At 34.3% G+C, this 21,177-nt stretch overlaps 2 protein-coding genes across 3 annotated transcripts in view; both read right to left on the bottom strand.

The window, feature by feature from the left end:
• The window catches only part of LOC132276887 (L-arabinokinase-like), a 37,893-nt gene extending 25,241 nt beyond the window's left edge, over positions 1-12,652 (bottom strand). The window contains exons 1-14 of one of the 2 annotated variants that reach the window (XM_059778523.1): positions 11,559-12,652; positions 11,281-11,412; positions 7,374-7,481; positions 6,696-6,764; positions 6,425-6,508; positions 6,151-6,227; positions 4,083-4,149; positions 2,522-2,579; positions 2,260-2,327; positions 2,112-2,174; positions 1,569-1,622; positions 1,359-1,461; positions 1,161-1,270; positions 943-1,062 (exon numbers count right to left, since the gene is read on the bottom strand). In XM_059778523.1, the coding sequence (XP_059634506.1) occupies positions 943-1,062; positions 1,161-1,270; positions 1,359-1,461; positions 1,569-1,622; positions 2,112-2,174; positions 2,260-2,327; positions 2,522-2,579; positions 4,083-4,149; positions 6,151-6,227; positions 6,425-6,508; positions 6,696-6,764; positions 7,374-7,481; positions 11,281-11,388 (1,089 nt within the window). In that variant the 5' untranslated portion in view covers positions 11,389-11,412; positions 11,559-12,652. The other variant, XM_059778522.1, reaches the window with a different exon arrangement.
• Positions 12,653-16,599: 3,947 nt separating this feature from the next.
• On the bottom strand, positions 16,600-20,602 carry LOC132279760 (methyl-CpG-binding domain-containing protein 2-like). Its single transcript, XM_059781799.1, has 4 exons — positions 19,682-20,602; positions 18,591-18,644; positions 18,057-18,244; positions 16,600-17,241 (listed from the first exon to the last, which is right to left on the bottom strand). The coding sequence occupies exons 1-4, from the start codon at positions 20,587-20,589 to the stop codon at positions 17,012-17,014; spliced, it is 1,380 nt and encodes a 459-aa protein (XP_059637782.1). The 5' UTR covers positions 20,590-20,602; the 3' UTR covers positions 16,600-17,011.
• Positions 20,603-21,177: the final 575 nt, after the last annotated feature.

Raw genomic sequence — 21,177 nt, 5'->3', positions numbered from 1 at the left:
GTGCCTAACGGTGGTGTCGGGCCTCTTAGAGCACCCCATAATCCACCATTGGGCATATAAAGTGCCCTTGTCCCACATCCACCAGGCAATTACTGGAAAAAATATCCCGGAAGTGACCCCAAGGGTATTCGAATTCCAACTCCAGGATGTGAGGTGAGAGCCTTACCATTAAGCTATTGCCTTGGGGTTTGTATTCCAACTATCGATATGTGAAAAAATGGTTATATGTGTTAAGTAGTGCGTCCACCTGAAAGGAGGTTAGAGAGTGAAGGAAAATGCATGCCACAGCTGATAGCCTAATAAACTGCCACTATTTTTATTCTACATTTTAGCCCTCACCCGCTCCCATCTCTCACTATCTCCTTTCTTCCCACCTTTTGTTAAAGTGACTTGCCTTATTTCATCTTTTGGAAGAAAACCCAGGCAGTTTATTTTGAGTTTTTACTTCTTACCCATAACACATGGAATAAGATGACACCAGATCACCAGATCTTTGCATTGTTTTGTCTCAAACTTATTGGATATAACGACATATCAATCAATTGGATTGACTTATCAGCCCATTCTGACGAGACCAAATAGATATTGACTTATCAAGCCATTCTGACAAGACCAAATAGAGATTGACTTATCGGGCCATTCTGACAAGACCAAATGCTGAATACGATGTGACATCCTATCAGGCTGAACAAACACGACCATAGGATAATAGCGATCCATTGAAAAGACAAATATTTGTTTAATATATCAAAATTTGGTTCATGCCATAGTCATTTCGAAATTCGATTTCTTACTGTTTTGCTTTTATCTGCAGCATATTCAATCAATTTACAGAAAGCTATCACATCATTTTCGGTATATCAGAACCATTATAAGTAAGATATCCAAGAGAAACAATGCTTTAGAACAATAAAATATGAATTAATACGAGAAGTCAGATACCTCACTGCCATTGATGCCTCCCTCATAGCATGGTTTCAAACTAACAGCACGCATGAGATAGGGTGCCCAGTTTCCAGTGAGAAAGTCCCTCCGAATCATCTCAACACCACCTTCGTAGTACTGTTCAAACAAACAATATTATATTAGCATGATTCAAAAGGCTCATTTACTGCCTTCAATATAGAGCAAGTGAACAACAAATGAAGCAAGTCTACTACCTCAAGCATATTCCTCAGGAATGGTTCTTCATTAAAGTAATCTCTGCGTACAAAGACAAATGGCAATCTGTATGCCAGAGCTTCACTGAATGTGCCATATCCAATTTTTCCTGTAATAGCAAATACAGACCACATACAAAATTTAACTCTGTATTGAGAAAAAAAAATTCCGGCTTCAAAACTTGGAAGTCACATTACCCAGCATGCAGTCTGAAGCTGCAGCCAAGTCAGGCGTGTAAACATCTTTTGGAAGCTTTACAAAATTTGGTGGAATCTCCTGTTTGTCTGAAGCACCACAAACCTATATCAGACAACAATAAGCACTTTACACCAACATGAACAGCAGGCTCCAAATGCAGTAGTGCAACACAGGATAACTTCAGAAAAGATACGACCAATAAAGCTTACCAAGCAGACCCAACCAGCAGGTAGATAATCCTCCTTTAGCTTCCATCCAGCTGCCTGTCAGAGAAATTATAGAGTAAAAGTAAAAAAAGAAAAAGGTCTTTTAATCCCTAAGAGTGTATCATCATATTGCTAATACATAAAGGGAACTTCATTGATTTTGTAGGAGTCAATGATCCTTTACATGTTGATAATTTATTCCAACAGTATGGGACAAAAGTTTTAAACATGTAACATAATCAACTGGCAAAAATTATTAAAAAAAAAAACAAACATAAACGATTTTTTTTTTTAAAAGAAGACATTTCATGTTAATAGTAAATATTAAAGGAAACCCGAGCTTTAAATCTAGGGGAAATACAGAAAAATTTGGGGGGGGGGGGGGGGGTGTGTGTGGCTGTTCTCCGAATATATCAGCGTCAGAAGGACATGTCTGAAAATCTTGACATGCTAAGATCTAGGAAGGTTCGTGTAATTACTTTTGTTGTGAGAACTGAAAAGATTTGTGCAGATCAAATACTGAACTAACAATATGACTCTTCTCACCTGCCCACCAAAATTGAAAAGAAGAAGCTTCACATCATCCCCGATTCCAAGATCTTTCCTAACCTGCAACACTAGGAAAATATTGGAGACAATACATGGAATTAACATAACTCAATTATTAACAATAGTGAAGTCTCATGACCCAGACCTCTTCTCTAGATTTGTGTGACCGCCTCACAACAAGGGGTACATCAACAACGTCACGGAAAGCAGGCACTGCAAAGTCAAGATGTATGTTTTAAAACACGAAAAGAACTCCACCAAGGACACGAAAACAAAAGGAGTTAAAATACAAACAGGAGAACACCCATATACCGATAAAACATAAGCCTCAGCTCAACATTGTATCATGGAGTAAGAAGAATCAGAAAATAAATAAAATGGTCATGGGGGTGCTTTATCCAACATACTTGGGCTGTATCCTGGAAGACGAATTAGTAGCTCACAATGAGAATAGTCCTCAGCAATCTGCATAGATTGTCATAAAATCAAATACAATTTCAAGAGTCGGATACCAATATCGCAGGTCAAACTTATCAGATTAACAAACTGTTTAAAAGAAAGATATACGAGCTATCATAAAGAGCCAAAGATACACATGGTATGGGAAATTGCAAAATCTAAATAATACAGAGTTTAGCATACAGTAAAAACAATATTCTTACTGTTTGGTTCTGAGATCAACATGTGTTAATAAATAGCAAGTAACAAAAGGATTTACAAAGAAAACGGACCCCTATAAAATTTACAAGAATAATTAGACCAAGGAATAGTTTTAGATGAAATAACAAAAAGACAAACAAGGAGACATTCTATGGTGGATGTTGTTTTCGATGACAGTACTATTATATACTTCTAAGTTTGCCATAGCAATAAAATTAGAAACATGGGAAAAAAAAAAAGGGTTAAATATTAGAAAGACTAAAAAAAAATTATGAAATGTAAATTTAATAGTAACAGAGAATTCAACATAGCTATAACAACTCAAGACCAAAGGTTTGCTCAAAATAATCACTTCGATAATAATATAAAAGGATGAGAAGATATATGACGCTGTATTTAGTATGATTGGAGCAGGGTGAACAAAATGGAAACAAACTAGCAGCGTCCTATGTGATAAACAAATATATATATATATATAAAAAGGAAAATTCTAAGGACAGTTATTAGGCCAGCTATCTTATATAGTGCAGAGTACTGTGCATTAAAAAATATATATAAAAGAACAACTCGTTCCTGTGTCAACACGTTCTGGTAACTTTGCCCATATTTAAGGCTCCTAGTGATGAAGTAAAAGTTAGTAGATAGAAAAAGGATCTTATGGTTTGAAGAAAACCCTCTAGAATTTGGTTTGAGAAGTTCAGTATTATCCTTCTCCAAATCGGATAATACATAGCCAAGCTGACCATAATATTCTTTCATTCGACATCAAGAAGTTTAAGAGTACAACCTTGATTGTGTATGTTGAAACTATAATTATGACAGGTGACGAAATGATTCGAAATGAAATTACTAAGCCTAAAAAGAAATTGGAGCAAGGAGTTAGAGATCAAGGACTTGGGCCAATTACAATATGTACTTACTACAACAATTTTATGAGTTAGCAAAATAATATTTGAGATTGTGATTCCTCTAAGACCAGTTAGAACAGTATCAGTTGCATGAAACCATATTCCCAAGTAGGCTGTAAGAATATAATGGTATCAGTAAAACAAAGGGAAATCTATGGACTTGAAAAAGAAGAAAAAAAAAGTAATATGGCAGAGGTTAAAATACAAGTGGGAACAAGCTCATATGGAAGACAATGGAATGATATTATAAAAATAAACTTAGAAAGATTCCTCACTACCACATAAAATTTGTGAAGTGAACCTTGAACTTCAAAAGAAATTATTTTGAATTGTTAAAATATCAGATATTAATGACCAAAATTAATTGGAATTTAAGCTTTGATATTGTCTAAAGTCTCACCTGCCAAACAATTGAGCGATTATGAATTCCAGCAGCCATCACATACTCTGCATAAATAAAGTCCCAACTGCCAATGTTGAACAAAAAGACAAGGAAAAGGGAAAAGGTATGAGATACATTCAACTATTTTCCAATTTGCACCTAATAAAGTTGAACAAGTATATCAATCTAGCACTAACTAAAATTAAAAACCAGAGAACTACATCAATGTTTGAAAACTAACCATAATCTAGAGGCTAAAACAGCAGAGGCAAATAGCATGAATATCCTCAAGCAGACAGACTACGAACCCTTAAAATGACCTATGAGTAGTATGGATCTATCCATTTCACAATGACAGAATGTGTCCAAATAAAACCCTGAGTAGAGGCCTTAAAGATTCGTATGGTAAGTAAGATAAGACATTTCATTGGGTTACAGTATGAAAATTAAGATTTATTTCTTTAAATTCTAGCATAGATAATTGGGTGAATTTTATGCTCTTTGAAACATATTGTGAGCTTATAAACTTCTTGTTGTTTACCATTGAAACCTATTATGTATGTTGAATAAGGGAAGTAAAGTATCCTTTTAAATTTACAGCTCTCTATCATAATTTGTTATTTTACTGTTGCTATTAGTTTATTGAATGTTTAATATTCTCTATCTACAAACTTGGCTAACTTATTAACTAGTTAATATTCTTCATTAAATTTGTCATGCATTTTAGGTTATAGATTTTAGAATAAAATTATTTCCCTACGGAGCTGTGTAAGCCCACCCCTATATCTTTACTCTCAAGAAGGAGCTTAAGAAGAGTTGGAGTGTTCAAAATAGGGTGTCTCCACCATGCTTGTTTACCTGAGTTGCAGTAAATCTAGTCCTTTTTTTTTTTTTTTTTTTTTTTGGCATTTGCACTTGTAATTGGGCATGTAATAGTTTGGTGATGTAAATAAAAAGGTTTGAAGTTTGAAACTTTATAGTACAATAGACCTTGGAACCATGCCAGTCAGAATGTTTTTGGTTGTAACAAGTTATGAATGGAATTTCCTTTAGTCTTGAAATTCTGGATACAAGATTAAAATATGTCGGGATCAATACCTTATGAAATGTCAGAATAATTGAAAACATGTTTACTATTACCAAAAGTTCAAAGTTTTAAGTAGACATACTGCTGAAATTTTTTTTTTTTTTTTGGATAAGTCATACTGCTGAAATTTTCATTCAATAAATGCACTCAATTGAAATAAACTTGTGGGATATTTGAGTTTAGCTGAAATTTCAATAGAACTGTATTTAGACTCTACAAATCACACCATGGGTTTTGGGTTTTGAAATCTGGGACATGACAGCCTAGATCCCCGAATCAGATTTGGCTATTGCCAAAGCAAGGTAAAAGCCTGGAAGCAGGCAGCTGCTAAAACTATGCACACCTCACTATCTTTGCCAATAGCTAACACTACTTTGCAGTAGCAGCAGCTAATACAAACAAATAATTTAAAATGGGATTTATATATGAAAATAATCACCTGATGTAGTGTTGCATCAGACAAAATATATACATGAGAAGACACAACGCAGAGAGATAAAATAGACCAACCAGTGAAACTTCCCTCACAAGCATATCAATTTCTAGATTGATATAGCAAAGGCCAACTAACAGCATCTCCATCATCACATCACTCATTGGCATCCAAATACACTCTAACTTGGAAACATTACATAAACCCAACCACCCTAAGCCTTCCATCTTTAATTTTTAAATCATATGGAGAGTTCTATTACTTCCCAAATGAATGGTATAACAAAAATCATACTCAATAACCAACAGTTTACTCACATAAATAATCTACATACTTCCTCCTTAGAAACCTCAACAACTCTAGTACCCAAATACAATACATCATTATTGCCTGAATTTAGAATGAGGCACCAACTAAATTTTAAGTACAATGCGGCAACAACTTTCAAAAGTAAGTTCAGAATGCTGCGTAAGATACTCCGCTTTCTATAAAGGGTACACTCCTCAAACTACAAAATGAAAAGCTACAACAACAAATTGTCATAACATTACGAGTCTAAAAGTTACCTGAAGTTGGTGACACAAACAGAACGAATTCCAGCATCCGCTGCTGCTCGGCATGCAACAGGAACAACATCTGAAACCTATTTTAGAAAGATCAGGGGTGTCAGAAAAGGTTATCAAGAAGTAGAAAATTAAGAAAATAACTCTTAATATATATATGCTCTACACATCAGAAAAATTCTATCAATATAACTTCAACATATTATGAATGACCCTACTGAAAGTATGCCACGCGTTATAATATTAATAAGAAAAAAGCCAATGTGTATTCAAGTACCACTAAGTCCGCTTTGATAGATTTTAGCCACTCAACTTCTGTTGCCAAAATTGAAGTCCGAGGGACTACAGCTGTTTGGGAATACTAGATTCACCACAATGAACAAAACAAGAGTCAATGGACGTGCTAAAAAATATTAATGAAATATAGGAAAGATTATGCACGTGTTATATAGACATGAAAATGATCTCTGGCATTCTATGAATCATGCTGAGAAAATTTCAGAATATAAAACCCCATATAACTATTTCACTTAGAATTGAAGTTCTACCTTTTCCAATGAGGCAAGACGGTCAACTGTCAAAGCATCAGCTTGAACAGCTCCACAGTCCAACAGCACCTGCTACGACAAAAAAAAAAAATACCATCATTACAACCCAAGAACCACGCCAATTATAGTTTTGGACCAGCAAAAGTGATGTACATCCTTCATGCTTTTCAAATTTAGGGATGTTTTTCATTTTCTCAGTACAGGATCTCATACACTCAACACAGAGATCCAAAGTTCCATTTTTCACCTAAAATTTTTTCTCCACAAAAACATTACTCCCGTTTTGCCGAAAATAGCACATAACTCACCATATATATGTCAAAATTCAAACAATTTATTCAAAAATAATAATAAGGAAAATCTGAATATCTAGTAAAACGGAAAAAATTTATTTTGTTTCCAGTAGCATTTGAAGGCAAACCAAACAAAGAAATGGGTTGTCTAGCACAAATATCAAATATAAAGATGAGGAAGGGAAAGAAAGAACTGGCTTTACAAAACCTGATAAAGATCCTATTAACAAAACAAAGCAAACTCTTCTTTAATGATTTAAAAACAATTGAGTTATGTCATTACTGTAAGTAGTTCGATGCTCCCTAAGTGTTTCAGCTTCGCATTTATGTGATCTGTTATATTCAGGGTATGTAACTAACAATAGAGAAATTCAAACTAACAAACCTTGCGGATGAAGAATCTTGGTGATTGTATTTCAGTTGTAAAAACAAAATCAGGAGCACCAGTAACCACGTGAACATCATGCCCAGCTAAAATGAGCTGACGTGCAACCTGCACATGAGACAGAGCTTTTCAACTTGAAGTCCACATAGAATACACAATTCGGAAAAGGAAAATGGATTTGTAAATTATGAGTTTGTTCGTGGGGCGGAAAACAACACAATTCCACACCTATCAAAGCAATACTGCTGAATCAAAAAAACCTGGACAACTTCTCACGTGACAACTAAAAGAAATTATAGTCATTTGACAATTAGGTAGCCTTATTTAGTGTAGTCACCATTTTTTTTTTCTTCAGGTGAAAATTTGGCGGCTTCCACCAAGATGCAAAATAAATCAAACATGAACCACTTGACCATTAAATTAACATATGTCATAATACAAACAGGAAGTTCAAGATAAAATATAATAACTATATATGCCCAGCACACACTATTAACGATGAAGAATCAAACTGCCACAATTTGAAAATATCACAATCAAAAAGATATATAAAATAAAAAAATAATAAATTAATCACAATTATATTTCAAAATAAATGGAAAAACAGTCCAAGAAAACCACGAAATAAACTTTTCCATCCAAAAACCAGGTACAACCTTTTCAACCTAAGCCACAGGTTGCAGGTAATTCGTAGAAGACATGGATTTTGGCAGTATTTGGATATTTACCCAGTAGACAAAGATTAAGGAGAGGAACCCACAAAGTCCGAAATAGTCAACTCAAAGACTCCAAACCTTACATTCATTAGCTTCTTTTTTTTTTCATTATTTTCTCTCTACAAGTCTCGAACCTAGAATTAAGGTTTGGGAGTTATGACCAAAGCCACTGGGACAAATGTAGACCAGTATTCATTAGCTCTTCGTCCTTACATAATTTATATTCTCCTTCAATTTAAGCAAAACTAGGCTAGCCAGATATTTAAAATGAGAAAAAAAAAATTGAAAAATTTGTTTTAGTTTTAGTGACCAAACCTAAACAAAATTATTTTAAAGGCACCACAAAGTTAAGAAAAGTTGAATAGTCACAAAATTTAAAACTTAAATGCCAATAAGTGACCATTTAATGGTTTATTAGGTAAATGTCCTTATAATATGGCAGCTGATATTCGCCCTCCACTAATATCCTAAGGCGCTCCACCCTCCATCATTTCTAAAATAAAATTACAAAATAGTCTTTACACCCTACAATGTTTGATTCTTATATTTTTAATTCCATAATTTCCCTACAAAGTTTGATTCTTATATTTTTAATTCCATAATTGCCTTCTCTAGAGTGACTGACTTTCCATTTTAAAAAAAAATTCATTCACGTTTTATTCTATCCCTCCCAAACTCTTTTTGACTATTTTTGGTGAAGGGACAAGAAGAAATAGTCTAAGATAAGAAAAATCCTACTCACATTCACATTTTAATTTTCTCAACATCTCAAATTTCAAATTTCTGGATAGTATCCCCAATGAAGTCTCATCCTAGCTTTATCAATACTTAACTTCTATCTACTATCAGTAATAAAATAATCCTATAATCACAAAATAATGAAAGTCACACCACCGTCATTTAAAAATGATTCAATTTAGTTACAAAATCACTAAGAGAAAGAGGCAAAATATTCTTTATGGTAAGATTGTCTAAACAAATATTTCTTCAAAACTTTGATTTTGAATAGTAAAAAATGTCATGTATACTCCAATTTTATACCATTACAGTCTACTTTTGTTTCAAAAATTCCCACAACTATCTAGTACCTTCCTTTCTCCCTTTAATACTCACTTCTTCCGAGAGACTAAGTGTAATGACCCACTCCACCCCATGGTATGATGTTTTCCGCTTTGGGCCCGAGCCCGCACGGTTTTGCTCTTAAATTTTACCCTAAAAGACCTCATACCAATTGAAGTGTACAAATCCTACATATATAGCACTTCCCCTTTCCACACCTAGGCGATGTGAGATTGTGCACCTGTAACTCGCCCAGTGTGGTAGCCTGTCAGTGCCTCTTGCATCCACCCACGGCACACCCACCAATAAGGTCTCCACAATCACCCCCTTTGAGGTCCAACATCCTCGTTAGCCACACTTCCGGCTGGGTCAGGCTTTGATACCATTTGTAACAACCCATTCCACAACATGGTATGATATTGTCCACTTTGGGACCGAGTCTGCACGGTTTTGTTCTTGGACTTTACTCCAAAAGGCCTCATACCAATTGGAGTATACAAATCCTACATATATAGCACTTCCCCATTTCACAGCCACGCGATGTGGGATTGTGCACCTATAGCCCACCCAGTGTGGTAGCCTGTCAGTGCCTCTGGCACTTGCCCACGACACACCTTTTGCACCCGCCCATGGCACATCCGCCCACAAGGTCAAAGAATGTCATAATATAAAATCGGAGTATAGATGACATTTTTGGCTATTGAGTATGAGAGTTTTGAAGGAATATTTGTTTTAGACATGCAACATTGTTATCACATATGCAACATTGTTATCACATAAGTATGTATATTATACATACCAGTCTTATCTAAACAATACATTGTGGAGTATAGGGCTCTTTTATATTTGATATAGTGAAGAGAAGATACAGAGCTTCTGAAATTACAAAGTTTAGTAAACAAAATCAAGTGACGTTAACATGAAGTATTTGTTGTGCTTAAGCTGGAAAATCAGATGTAATCACTCGATACTGGAGCGGTTGGCAGGTGTTGTCGCAGAAGGCAGGGTTGTGCGCCACCATGTCAGAAATTGAACCCATTCTAGGGTTCGAGAAGATAGAAGAACAAGAGAGAGGTCAATTTTTTTAAGTAAACAATGGTTTGACAAAATTATTCTTGAGAGGTCACTTGTAAGTTTTTTTTTTTTTTTTTTTTTTTTTTTTTTTTTTTTTTTTTAATATATTAGAAAGGCATTCAAAAGGGTAACGCGACCCTAATACAAGAAGAAAAAATCTAAGGACCAATAGCATCCAAAAGATCAAAGAAATCATCAATCGAGGAGCATGAGCTTCCTCTTACATAAGAGAACAGAGAACGAAGAATATGAATTTTCAGATTAGCTAAAGACGATTCTTTTCCTTCAAAGGTTCTGTTATTCCTCTCACGCCAAAGACACCACCAAACACAATGTGGAACGATCCTCCAATAATCACAAGCATGTTCTATAACAGGACATCTTCTCCAAGCGTTAATCAATTGTGAGGAGTGCTTATGCATTACCCAAAAAACGTCAAACATTTTAAAAAAATAAAACTCCAACAATCATACGCCATGGTCTACGGATTCACTATCTGCTTTACATAAACAACACCAATTGACAGTGATGTTACCTCTCTTTCTCAAGTTGTCCAATGTCAAAATCTTTCCCAAAGTGGCAGTCCAAACGAAGAATGCGATTCTAAGAGAAGCTTTAGAACGCCAAACAGACTTCCGGAAATCATGACCAACGAAGTTGGACAAACACAAGAACATGGAAAGCATTTCAGTTTTATATTTGGTGACTATTTATCTTTTTTTAACTTTGTGTCTATAAAAAAAATTATTCCCAAAGTTGATATATAAAAACACATATAAAAACACAAACACTACTGTGAATAATAAACATACAATCTATTTATACATTAATTATAATTCGTTACTAATTAATTGGTTGAACAAATTCTAGGGAGAGATTGTTGATTCAATCCCATCGCAATTAGCCCTCCTCCCATTGCCCGTATTCATAAATATATACACATATATATACATACATACATATATTAGGGAAGAAAGTACACACATATATATACACACACGAACACAAGTATGATTGTAAGAATATATAAAATGAAATGAGATGAAGAAAATCGTTACCTCTACAACGCGAGTGGCGTGGCCAAATCCATGACCAGTAACATAATAAGCGAATACGAGGTTCTTCTTTGCTGATCCAGAGCTCTGATCTCCTTCGGCTGTCCGCATCTCCTTTCTCCTTGAATGAAAACCCTAGAGAATAACAATTGTGAGGGCTTTGGTCCAAGATATATGTGTTCATAGATTCACACAAATATAAGTTCCTCTTAACAAGGAAAAAAAGTAATGCAATAGTTATCCAAACTCTACAAATATTTAGAGAGAGAAAGAGATTCAACTGAGCGGGAGTTTTGAGTCCGATTGTTACGTTACAAGTCCTTTTCACGCGCTTCTTTTTTTTTTCTTCCTATTTTTGCCCTCAAGTTTTGCGTAGTTCCTTCCGAGTCCTTCCCTGTATTTACTGAAAGAAATAAAAAATTATTTAAATTTGAAATTATTATTTTTGACCTTTTCGATATATTGGAAGTTCGTTATAAGGATTAAACAAAGCTTTCTTACAATAATTTCTCCTGATTATTTTAATTAAATTTAAAAAACAAAAAACATTGGCTGATCACATTAATCTTAAAAATCAATTATGAAATATTTTTTTGGGAGAATATTTTATGACTTTTGAAATCATACATTCTAAAAGGGGTTATGTGCAAAGTACGTCTTTCATAGCATTTTTACTTTTTATTTTAAAAAATGTATAAAAAACACTCTTATTATTTTTAATTAGTGCAAAAATACTCTTGATTAATATAATACCCATTTTATCTTTTTACTCTCCAAAAACATCCCTGGAAATTTACTGTTGGTTCTCTGATGGAGAAACGGCTGCTGGCTGTGCGCGGGAGATGATGGAGCAACGAAACGGCGACTGATAAATGGGAATAGTGGGAATGATCGTCGGCCGCATGGCGGAGTGTTCGAGCGTGTTGACACGCGATCTGGATGAAGAGGACGAGGGGCGCAGGTTGAGGAGGCCGGAGTGTAACCGGCGCGTGATACTGAACAGAGGTTTGAGACCGGTGAAGCGGCAGAGGACAGCGATGCGGCAGAGGGCAGTGGTGGCGGCAGAGGGCAGCGGAGTGCTCTGTACAGCGCGTGCTCGCCGTTATTTGCCGTCACTTGGGAACAGAGCTCTGAATTGAAAGTGCTCTGTACGTGGATGACCATGATGCTTTGCCGGTGGGTCTAGATGCGCCGGTGATGAACTGGGTCTCGAAGCTCCAAACTTGAGCGACAACAGAGCTCCGAACCGTGGTGTAGACGGCTATCTTGTTGATGCCGAGGTCGCGCAGCTCGGAACCGTGGTTTTTGTCTTATTACCCAAATTATTCAGTTACTGTTTCTTCGTGGGTTCTGGTTGTCTTGCTAAGCCTCAGCAGCAAGAATCTCATTCCTCTCTCTCTCCATTAGTTCAACTTTCCTCTATTAAATAATAGTGCCATCAATTATCAACCCATTCATTGACATGGGTCTCTTTCATTCTCATAATCTTATATACGAATTCAATGCCCAATAACCCCCTCTCTCTCCTGTTGAGAAATATTCCCCTCTTCTTCAAGCAAAGAAGCTAGAACTCACTCTCTAAATTTATTTCTCTTTTGCTCTCTATCTCTCCTTTTGCTTTCTGAGTTTCTCTTGATGCTTTCATATACTTGTACTTCATAATGGGGTTTTCTCATAACAATTGCAATAACTCTAGAAAACCTCTAAATGACCCAATTTCTTCAGATACTTCTTGTTCAGCTACTGATCAGAAGAGTGACTATAATGAGCTAAGAATCAAGAACATATGGAATCAGATGATTTGGGATTTTGGGTTGGCCTGTGTTGGTCCACCTCGTCGGCGGCGAAGCGCCACCGGCGAAGATGAGAGAGAAGAGTCCCTCTAATTTAGCTACCCTTTTTAGTAATTTCACAAAATATTATTTTTTTATATATATTATTAAATGTGTTTCTAAGTGTATTTTAATCTAATTTTATAGATATGAACTATTTGTACAAATATCATAATTTCAGAGTGTTATTTTATATTAATAAGGTGTAATATGCACTGTAAACATACTGTAAAAACGTTTTTTACATTTCACCCATTTTAAAAACTCATGTGAAATCTATATTTCAAAAACTTTTGCATTTACCTTATCTATTTCATACGAAGGGTATGGAATTTTTATTTATTTATTTATTGAATATATTTTTTTGCATTGTTTACTCCCCATACAATGTATTAAATTACGTGGATGTTAATCAAAAGGGTGTATAGAAATATCTATAAGCTATTTTAGAATTTTAAATGAATAAGATAGAAAATTTATAATGGGTTGTTATTTGTTCTCAGGGAATGATATTTATGACTTGTGACATCATGCATATCAAAAAAATCCTCAACTTTAATATGAAGGTGCATTTGCCTTTTTAGTTTCATATGAAGAGTATGTAATTTTTATTTTTATTAGGTAAATCATATTGCCCTACATGTTTATATATTGATTCTACTTGTAGTAGAAGTTAATTATAATTTACTAATTTATACTCACATTTAGATTTACAATTTAATTCACTTATTAATATTTATGAAAAAATCAATTATAATACCAAAATTCACAATGTCATATAAATGTCTCGTATTTACAGAATTTATTAGAGCGAGAAATCGATCAAGTGAGAAAATGGGGCAATTGGATTTTTCTCCATATATATATATAATAGCTATGAGTTATATTATGACTCAATTTCCCAAGAAAAGAATAATAATAATTAAATAAATAAATAAAAATAGTGGTTTGTACCTAATTGAATAGAAAACCAAATAAACAACTTCATATGACTTGATTGCGAACACTTTTGCTTTGTGTTTTTAATTTTATATGAAGCACTATTGTGAAAGAAAAAAAATTTACATTGCATTAGTTTTTTTTTATATATAATAATGATAACAGCTGTTCTGATATAGTAGCAAGAATAAGTGAAAATCACTCCTTTTCAAAATTGAGCCCTTTTCTTTAAAGGGATAGATTTGTATTTTACCACATGACTCTACTTTTTTTTTCCTTATCATATCCTATTTACTGGAAAACATTTCTAACTCTCAAATCTTAATTATCTGTAGCTATTGTTCTAATAAATTTTTTTACATTAAATTTTTAAGAGTTGCTTGCATAGATTGTTGAAGTACTACTAAGTATTTTTTTTTTCTTTCCCCAATAATGGTGAAATACGGTGTAACTTAATTTATCAAAACATGGTATAAATACAAATTAGCCAACATTTAACGCATTATTAAAAATAATACGATACGGAAAACATTTATTATCCTAATTAATTTTTTACATGAAATTTAAGAGTTAGCTTGCGTGTTAGTATAGAATACTGTTGAAGTACTATTAAGTATTTTTTTTTCTTTGCCCAATAATGACGAAATACTGTATATCTTAATTTATCAAAACATGGTATAAATACAGATTAGCCAACATTTAAAGCATTAATTATTAAAAATAATCTACTATAAAACCAAAATAATTGAGTTCATTGTTTGTCTAAATTAAGAGAAGGCCACACAAGTGCAATAAGTGTGCTCACTGGTCACATGGTGATGTGGATGGCAAAAAACAATTGGTGATGTGGATGGTCACATGGTGACTTTCTGATACTACTGAAGCTCCTGATTCCCATTCCTCCTGATGATCTAGGAAGAGTAGTCTTGTCCCAGGCTAAGAGCTCTCTTTCAAGTTCATTTTCGACTCCTACTGGAATAGGTAACAATTGATTGAACAAGAGAGAACCATGCAATCAGGATTTACAATCATAATAGATGTTCTTAATTTTATAGCTATTTTTCTTTAATAATTATCTATTCTTAATTTTATAAATATTTTTCTTCAATAATTACTGTCTATTTTTCATCAATGGAGGTTGTAGTGTCTACGATGTATCCTATTTAGAAAATCTTCAAACATTTTTCACTCTCTGCATAAGTAAATGCTACTAATAACTAAGTGATTGATAGTTCATCATCACTTCATCCCAAAACATCGTTGCAACTTCTCCAAATTATTCGCTTACACCACGGCATGCAAAAATGTATTTTACAATTTATAGAAACGTTTAGGTAACACTTTTTCATTAGGTATTACAAGTACCATATTGCCTACGTAATTTCAAGTCTTGCACATTCCCCCTCATCTCTGACCATTAACTTATAATATTCTTACGAGTAACAATTTAAATTTTCAATACTAATACTAGATATAATTGTATATAAGCTATATTTTATTATTGGGTAATCTGATTGAATATAAGCTATATATTATTATTGGGTAATCTGGAGTATAATTTTTTTTTTTGGTAATCCGATTGGATTTGATTACTTTGTTGGGATTGTATAATCCGTTTGCTTTTGGTATGGAGGGGAAATGCAGTTTTGGAAAGAAAAACCCAAATCGTGAATTTTACTCTAAACGGCGACTTGGCTGAAAATTTGGAATGCTTTTGGTTTGGTGTAGTGTTTTTGAAAATAATTTTTTTCATCTTTCGCCATTTTTATCTGTCATCTGCTGCAAGCACAGTATCATTATGGTTAAAATAGAGGTGCCACATGTGGCATAACATAAAACTGACCTATATTATTAATATTATTCTTATTTAATTGTAACTCTAAAAATAATTTTTTATTGAACTGAAAATATAAAAAAAATAGAACAAAAACTCTGTTTGATTCAATTTTTGAATATATTTTGCCTTTTTATTATTTTCTAAAAAGAGTTTTTTATTTTTTGAACTTTCAAGAACTATTTTCAAAATTACAAAGTAGTACGTAATAATTCAATAAGTTGAGCTTGAACGCATCTCAAGACAACCTAACCCAAATAAGCTCTGACTCGTATATGATTGAGCTTGTAGGTAGAAAGGTAAGTTGGCTAATTGAACATTTTTTACCTTGCAATGTGTTTCAAGTAAGCTTTCTAGGAAAGAAAAAAAGCTATTGCATGATTTCTAATTTTCTTCCACTCCTGCATTATATATGATGACCGTTTTCAACCATGTGAGAAACTTTAAAACACATAATGACCGTGAAACTATCATATTCTGATCTCTAATCTACCTGACGAAATACAATGAAGATGAGGTTAAACTATGCAAATCACTCATAATGATTCAGTAGGTGAAAAGCAACAAAAGAGTTGATGCAATGAAGAAAAGGATTGAGGCACATCAGAAGCTTAGATGCAGAAGTACGTGTTCAAAATTAGATGTAAAGCAACAGAGATGGATGCAATAAACACCATAAAGAAAATGTCAACTATGTAGTATCAAATGTCTGCTAACTCAAGTTTAAATTACCGTCTCCAGACTCTAGCTCTCACGTGAACCAACACTGTGCAACGCCAACGCCAGAGCAAAGCTAATCATATCATTTAAGAGATGCTGAAGCAATACAATCCTCTTCTCCCATTCACTTTGGGTTATCATAATCCAAAATATAGAAAGGAAATGGACACATAAAATGTGGGAAACACCAGATTCAATATAAACTATTTTTTTTTTTGTATATTGTATTTCTTTTGTATATTGTTTTAACGCATTACTCACTCAACAGCATCTTTATCCCTCAACAGGACACCTTTCGCCTCTCACCTTTCTTCGAGTTCACCTGAAAGACAATCTAAAAAAAAAAACAGATAATCCGTGTATAACATTTTGAATCTCAGATTCGAAAAGGGGGGTTTCCGACTAAAACTTAAAGATCATAGGCGCCACGCCTAGCAAAATGAGGTTCTAAATTCACGTCCTGCTGATAATACACCCAGTTGCTCTTACACGTCGGTTTAGGTCGTGAGCTTCTTGCCTTCTTTGGTGGTTGATATACAGGATCAAAAACAGGTGCCTCAAAGTATGGATTATAAAGCCCTGGCCCACCAAACTGCAAGTCTGCACTTTCATCTGGACCTGCCCATGCTATGGAATTGACTGCAGAAAACATGAACATTATCCTTATTAGGGCTGTAAATAAGCTGTAGCTGTTTATGAATAGCTTGAGCTTGTTTATTAAGAAAGATACATGTAGGACTTTTCTTTCATTTGCCTAAAACTCACTACAGATAGTTTTTGATCATTTTTTTTTATTAAGTTCATGTATTTAGAACATCTACCATAAACATACCTATTTGATAAAGCTCAATCACCTTCCTCCTTGAAATACTCAACCTAGCACCCTAAACAAGACAAATCAAACACAATCACGGGTACCGTTCACAACACCCATAATAGCGGCCAAATTTCCCCTTTTCTTGCCAAAACACAACTCTTAACCTTTTCTTACATCCTTCACAATCCTGAAATCCTCTTTCTCCACAAACCTTTAAGCCACAGAAAATAACTGCAAACCTTCTTGCAGAAAAGTCATTACTAAATAATCCCAGAAGACCCCCTTTGCTGCTGCCTATATCAATGTTGGTATTACAGCTTACAGAGTGTTCACCACACTTGTCCAACATATATAGTACAGTGATACATTTGTCTTTTTTCTGTGTGTTTACATGTCCATGCTAATTGGTCTAGGAGATATGCCTCCTTGAGTTAGGAATTTCTGTTTGGGCTTCGAAGCAAAATGTTTCAAATTGACATTATACTTTTTAGATTGGACCCATCCCGAATGTCAGAAAATACCATAGACTTAATCCAAATGCTATGTAATCAATAGGTAAATAAACCCACTTTTAGCTAATAATCAAAATTAAATATTCTCATTCCAGAATATACTGCTAAGTTTGTTTTATACATACCTTCAGAAGTTTCAAGAGGTTCCGGCAGCCCCATATTAGTGCCACCATATGGAGCTGCAAAACGGGCAGGATGCTTCTTCCCATAGTTTTTTCTCACATAGTTTTCCTGCAAAGGTCTTGGGATCTGAAATGAAAATTGTGACACGGTCGCACCTTCTGCCATGTACTCTGGATGTTCCAGCAAGTACCTGGTAATAATCAAGAGCATTATGTAGAACCATAAAAGAAATATTAGAAAACCATGTATTGCCAATGTAATAGTAAACCACCCTCTAGTAATTTGTTTAAGAACTTTATTTGATATGAAAACTAAATAGAATGTTGCCCAATGGAGGTGCTAGGCGTAAATGATTGGAGACCGATATAATCTCTGGCATTATTTTGCACAAAGTAACCACTCTTGGACTTTCATCATATTTGTTTGTTCAAACTTTCATCATTGCACCAAGCAATGACCCATTGATGTGAAATAAAAATGACCATTGAAAAAGGGGTCACTACAACATAGAAAGGACCGATAAGGATGAAACATACTTTTGAATTTCAACCATAGAACGAAGACTCTTGCCTGACGGTGCAACGTAATACCTGAAATCATAAAAAAAAAGCATATCACAGTGGTGATAATTTCGAGCTACCAATAAATGTAGTTAGGCCAAATATACCAACATAATAGCATAGTAGCATCAAGTTTCACATAATCCACTAATGACCTGCGTATAAGCAAGCATTCAGGAATAGATGAGAGCACCGGGAAAAAAAGAATGTAAAGAAGAAAACAATTAATGAAACATTGAAGTACAGCCATACTTATTTAAAGGTCAAAGCACACTAAGACGCCAAGCTATCGTGGAGCCAAAGAGCAAGGCAAAACATAAGGAGTGGGCCTGATTAAAGCAAGGCCCATACGTGATAAAAATAATAATAATAATAATAAAATAAAAATGAATAAATAAATAATAAAATAAAAACAATTTAAAGAAAAAAATAAAAAAATGAAACACAAACTAGTCAATATCATGATAAAGGAAAATTTCAACATATCAATTCAATGGATTATCTAAATCAACATACATAGATCTTTCTAATTAGCAATATGAATTCAATTAAATCAATGAACAATCAGATCAATTCAAGATATGCAACAGAACTAAACAAAAAAATATTAAAATGGAATATTTGACATATCAAGCAAATCATTGTGTGTATTTAATTTACACACACATTAGCTAAATCAAATTCGATTGATACTGAGCAACAACAAAAATGTAAGTACAACAATAAAAAAGCAAAAATTCATCAGGATTCAAAATCAATCACCATACAAAATTAATGTAAGTAGTCAACCATAATCTCATGAATCCCATCAAATATATATAAGATTAAGCAATATGATCCATGAACTGTGACTAGATGTTATGTAGAGCATGTAACTAAATGATCATTTATAAAGAATAGAAAACGACAAGAGCTTTATGTGAATCTGGTCCATAACACATCAATATGTCTGAATCCTCAATAACCCAAAAGAAGGAAGGGAAGAGGGGGGGGGGGGGGGGGGGGCGTGGGTTGGTTGTAGGGGAGAGAAGAGGGAGAGAGAAAAACAAATGGTAAAGGATGCATACACATCTGCAAACTTGGTGCTTCCTTCACTTCTAATCCTTAAAAGCCTTTGCCACCCAGGAGGAGGCTGAGCAATATTTGGCTTATCTATTGCCCAAAGCCTGCTGCCATCTTGAGTAATATCAGCTGGATGTTCACAAGATATATCAGGCTGCCACTCTCGAGCTGTTTCGCAGACAAAATACTGCTCTAAAATGTGTTCACGGATTTCTTCATATTTTTCCTTTGTTGGGATGAGCCTCCATTTGAAACATCTCGCACACTGGACGGTGAAAGCCCCAACAGAAGGCAAAATTCTGGAAGGCTGATTTGGAATACAGTATCTGGGGAAAGGCGGAGGTTGGTACCAGATAGGATCAGGGATTGCTTCGATTTCACCTGTATAATTAACAGCAGGATCAAATACCAATAATTGATTTTGAGCATTTTCATAACATTGACTATTTTCATCCTCTGCGCCATGATCATCCTCTTCCAAAGAAATAACATTGGTGGGCTGCTGAAGAGTGTCATCCAGGTCATTAAGGAAAGTAGAACCATTGAAGCCATTTTCTTCTGTTTTCACCCTAGAGGTACCAGTTTCTACTCTTCTCACCCTAACAGTAAGTTTTGTGGGCCGCGGAGGGGGGTACCAGATAGGATCAGGGATTGCTTCAGTTTGACCTCTATAATTAGAGGCAGGATCATATACCACTAAATGATTTTGACCATTTTCATACGACTGACTATTTTCATCCTTCGGGCCATGATCATCCTCTTCCAAAGAAATAACATTTGTGGGCTGGTGAAGAGTGCTATCTAGGTGATCAGAGAAAGTAGAACCACTGAAGCCATCTTCTGTTTTCACCCTAAAGGTACCAGTTTCTACTCTTTTAAACCTAATGGTAAGTTTTGTAGGACGTGACTGCATCTGAATTGATCTCAATCACCTGAAATAACAAAAACTAATGAGCAAACTGTAAATCAGATCTGGGGTATCTTCTAGAGTTGCCAAAATATAGAAAATCCAAATTATTAACATCTTATTTAATGATGGCATCTTCCCAATATTCTAAAGGAACTATACCTACATATCAAAATTAATTTAGGAACAGAAAAGGGTCCTTGAAAATGCACTAAAAATATAATAATGGACACCCACAACATGAAATGAGGTGGTAGAACAAAAGATTTACAAATGCGAAAAAAAAAAAGGTAAGAAATTTTTGAACTGAAAAAGCAACTTTATACCAATAAAGAGAGAGAGAATCTTCGAGAGGTACGCAAGGAATTAGAATAACTTAAAATGATATCAGTTGACAATGAAGATCTATAATGTTGAATAAAAGTTAAAAAGTAACATTGGAGAGGAAATAAATATAACTATGGTTTTTTCTTTTCTTCCCCTTCCAATAACAAAAAGAGGACAGACACAATACTGAAAGACCTAAAACAAAACATTCTACATTTGTTACACCTCAAGAGTGAAAACTCAATAATCATTCATGCTTTCCATCCA

The sequence above is a fragment of the Cornus florida genome, unplaced genomic scaffold, assembly GCF_030987335.1.
Source record: "Cornus florida cultivar Cherokee Brave unplaced genomic scaffold, ASM3098733v1 CherokeeBrave_3.0.0_Hap2_Chr10, whole genome shotgun sequence".
Classification (NCBI taxonomy): Eukaryota; Viridiplantae; Streptophyta; class Magnoliopsida; order Cornales; family Cornaceae; genus Cornus; species Cornus florida.
The sequence above is the reverse complement of the archived record's forward strand: the minus strand, read 5'-3'. Positions and strand labels throughout refer to the sequence as shown.

Bases quoted from the DNA above. Each gene is read 5' to 3' on its own strand.
- LOC132279760 (XM_059781799.1), bottom strand. From the start codon at position 20,589: ATGCAGTCACGTCCTACAAAACTTACCATTAGGTTTAAAAGAGTAGAA. The intron at 18,245-18,590 runs GTATGTTTCATC...GATTATTACCAG, and splicing joins TCTATGGTTGAAATTCAAAA to GTACTTGCTGGAACATCCAG. The intron at 17,242-18,056 runs GTATGTATAAAA...TGTTTTCTGCAG, and splicing joins ACCTCTTGAAACTTCTGAAG to TCAATTCCATAGCATGGGCA.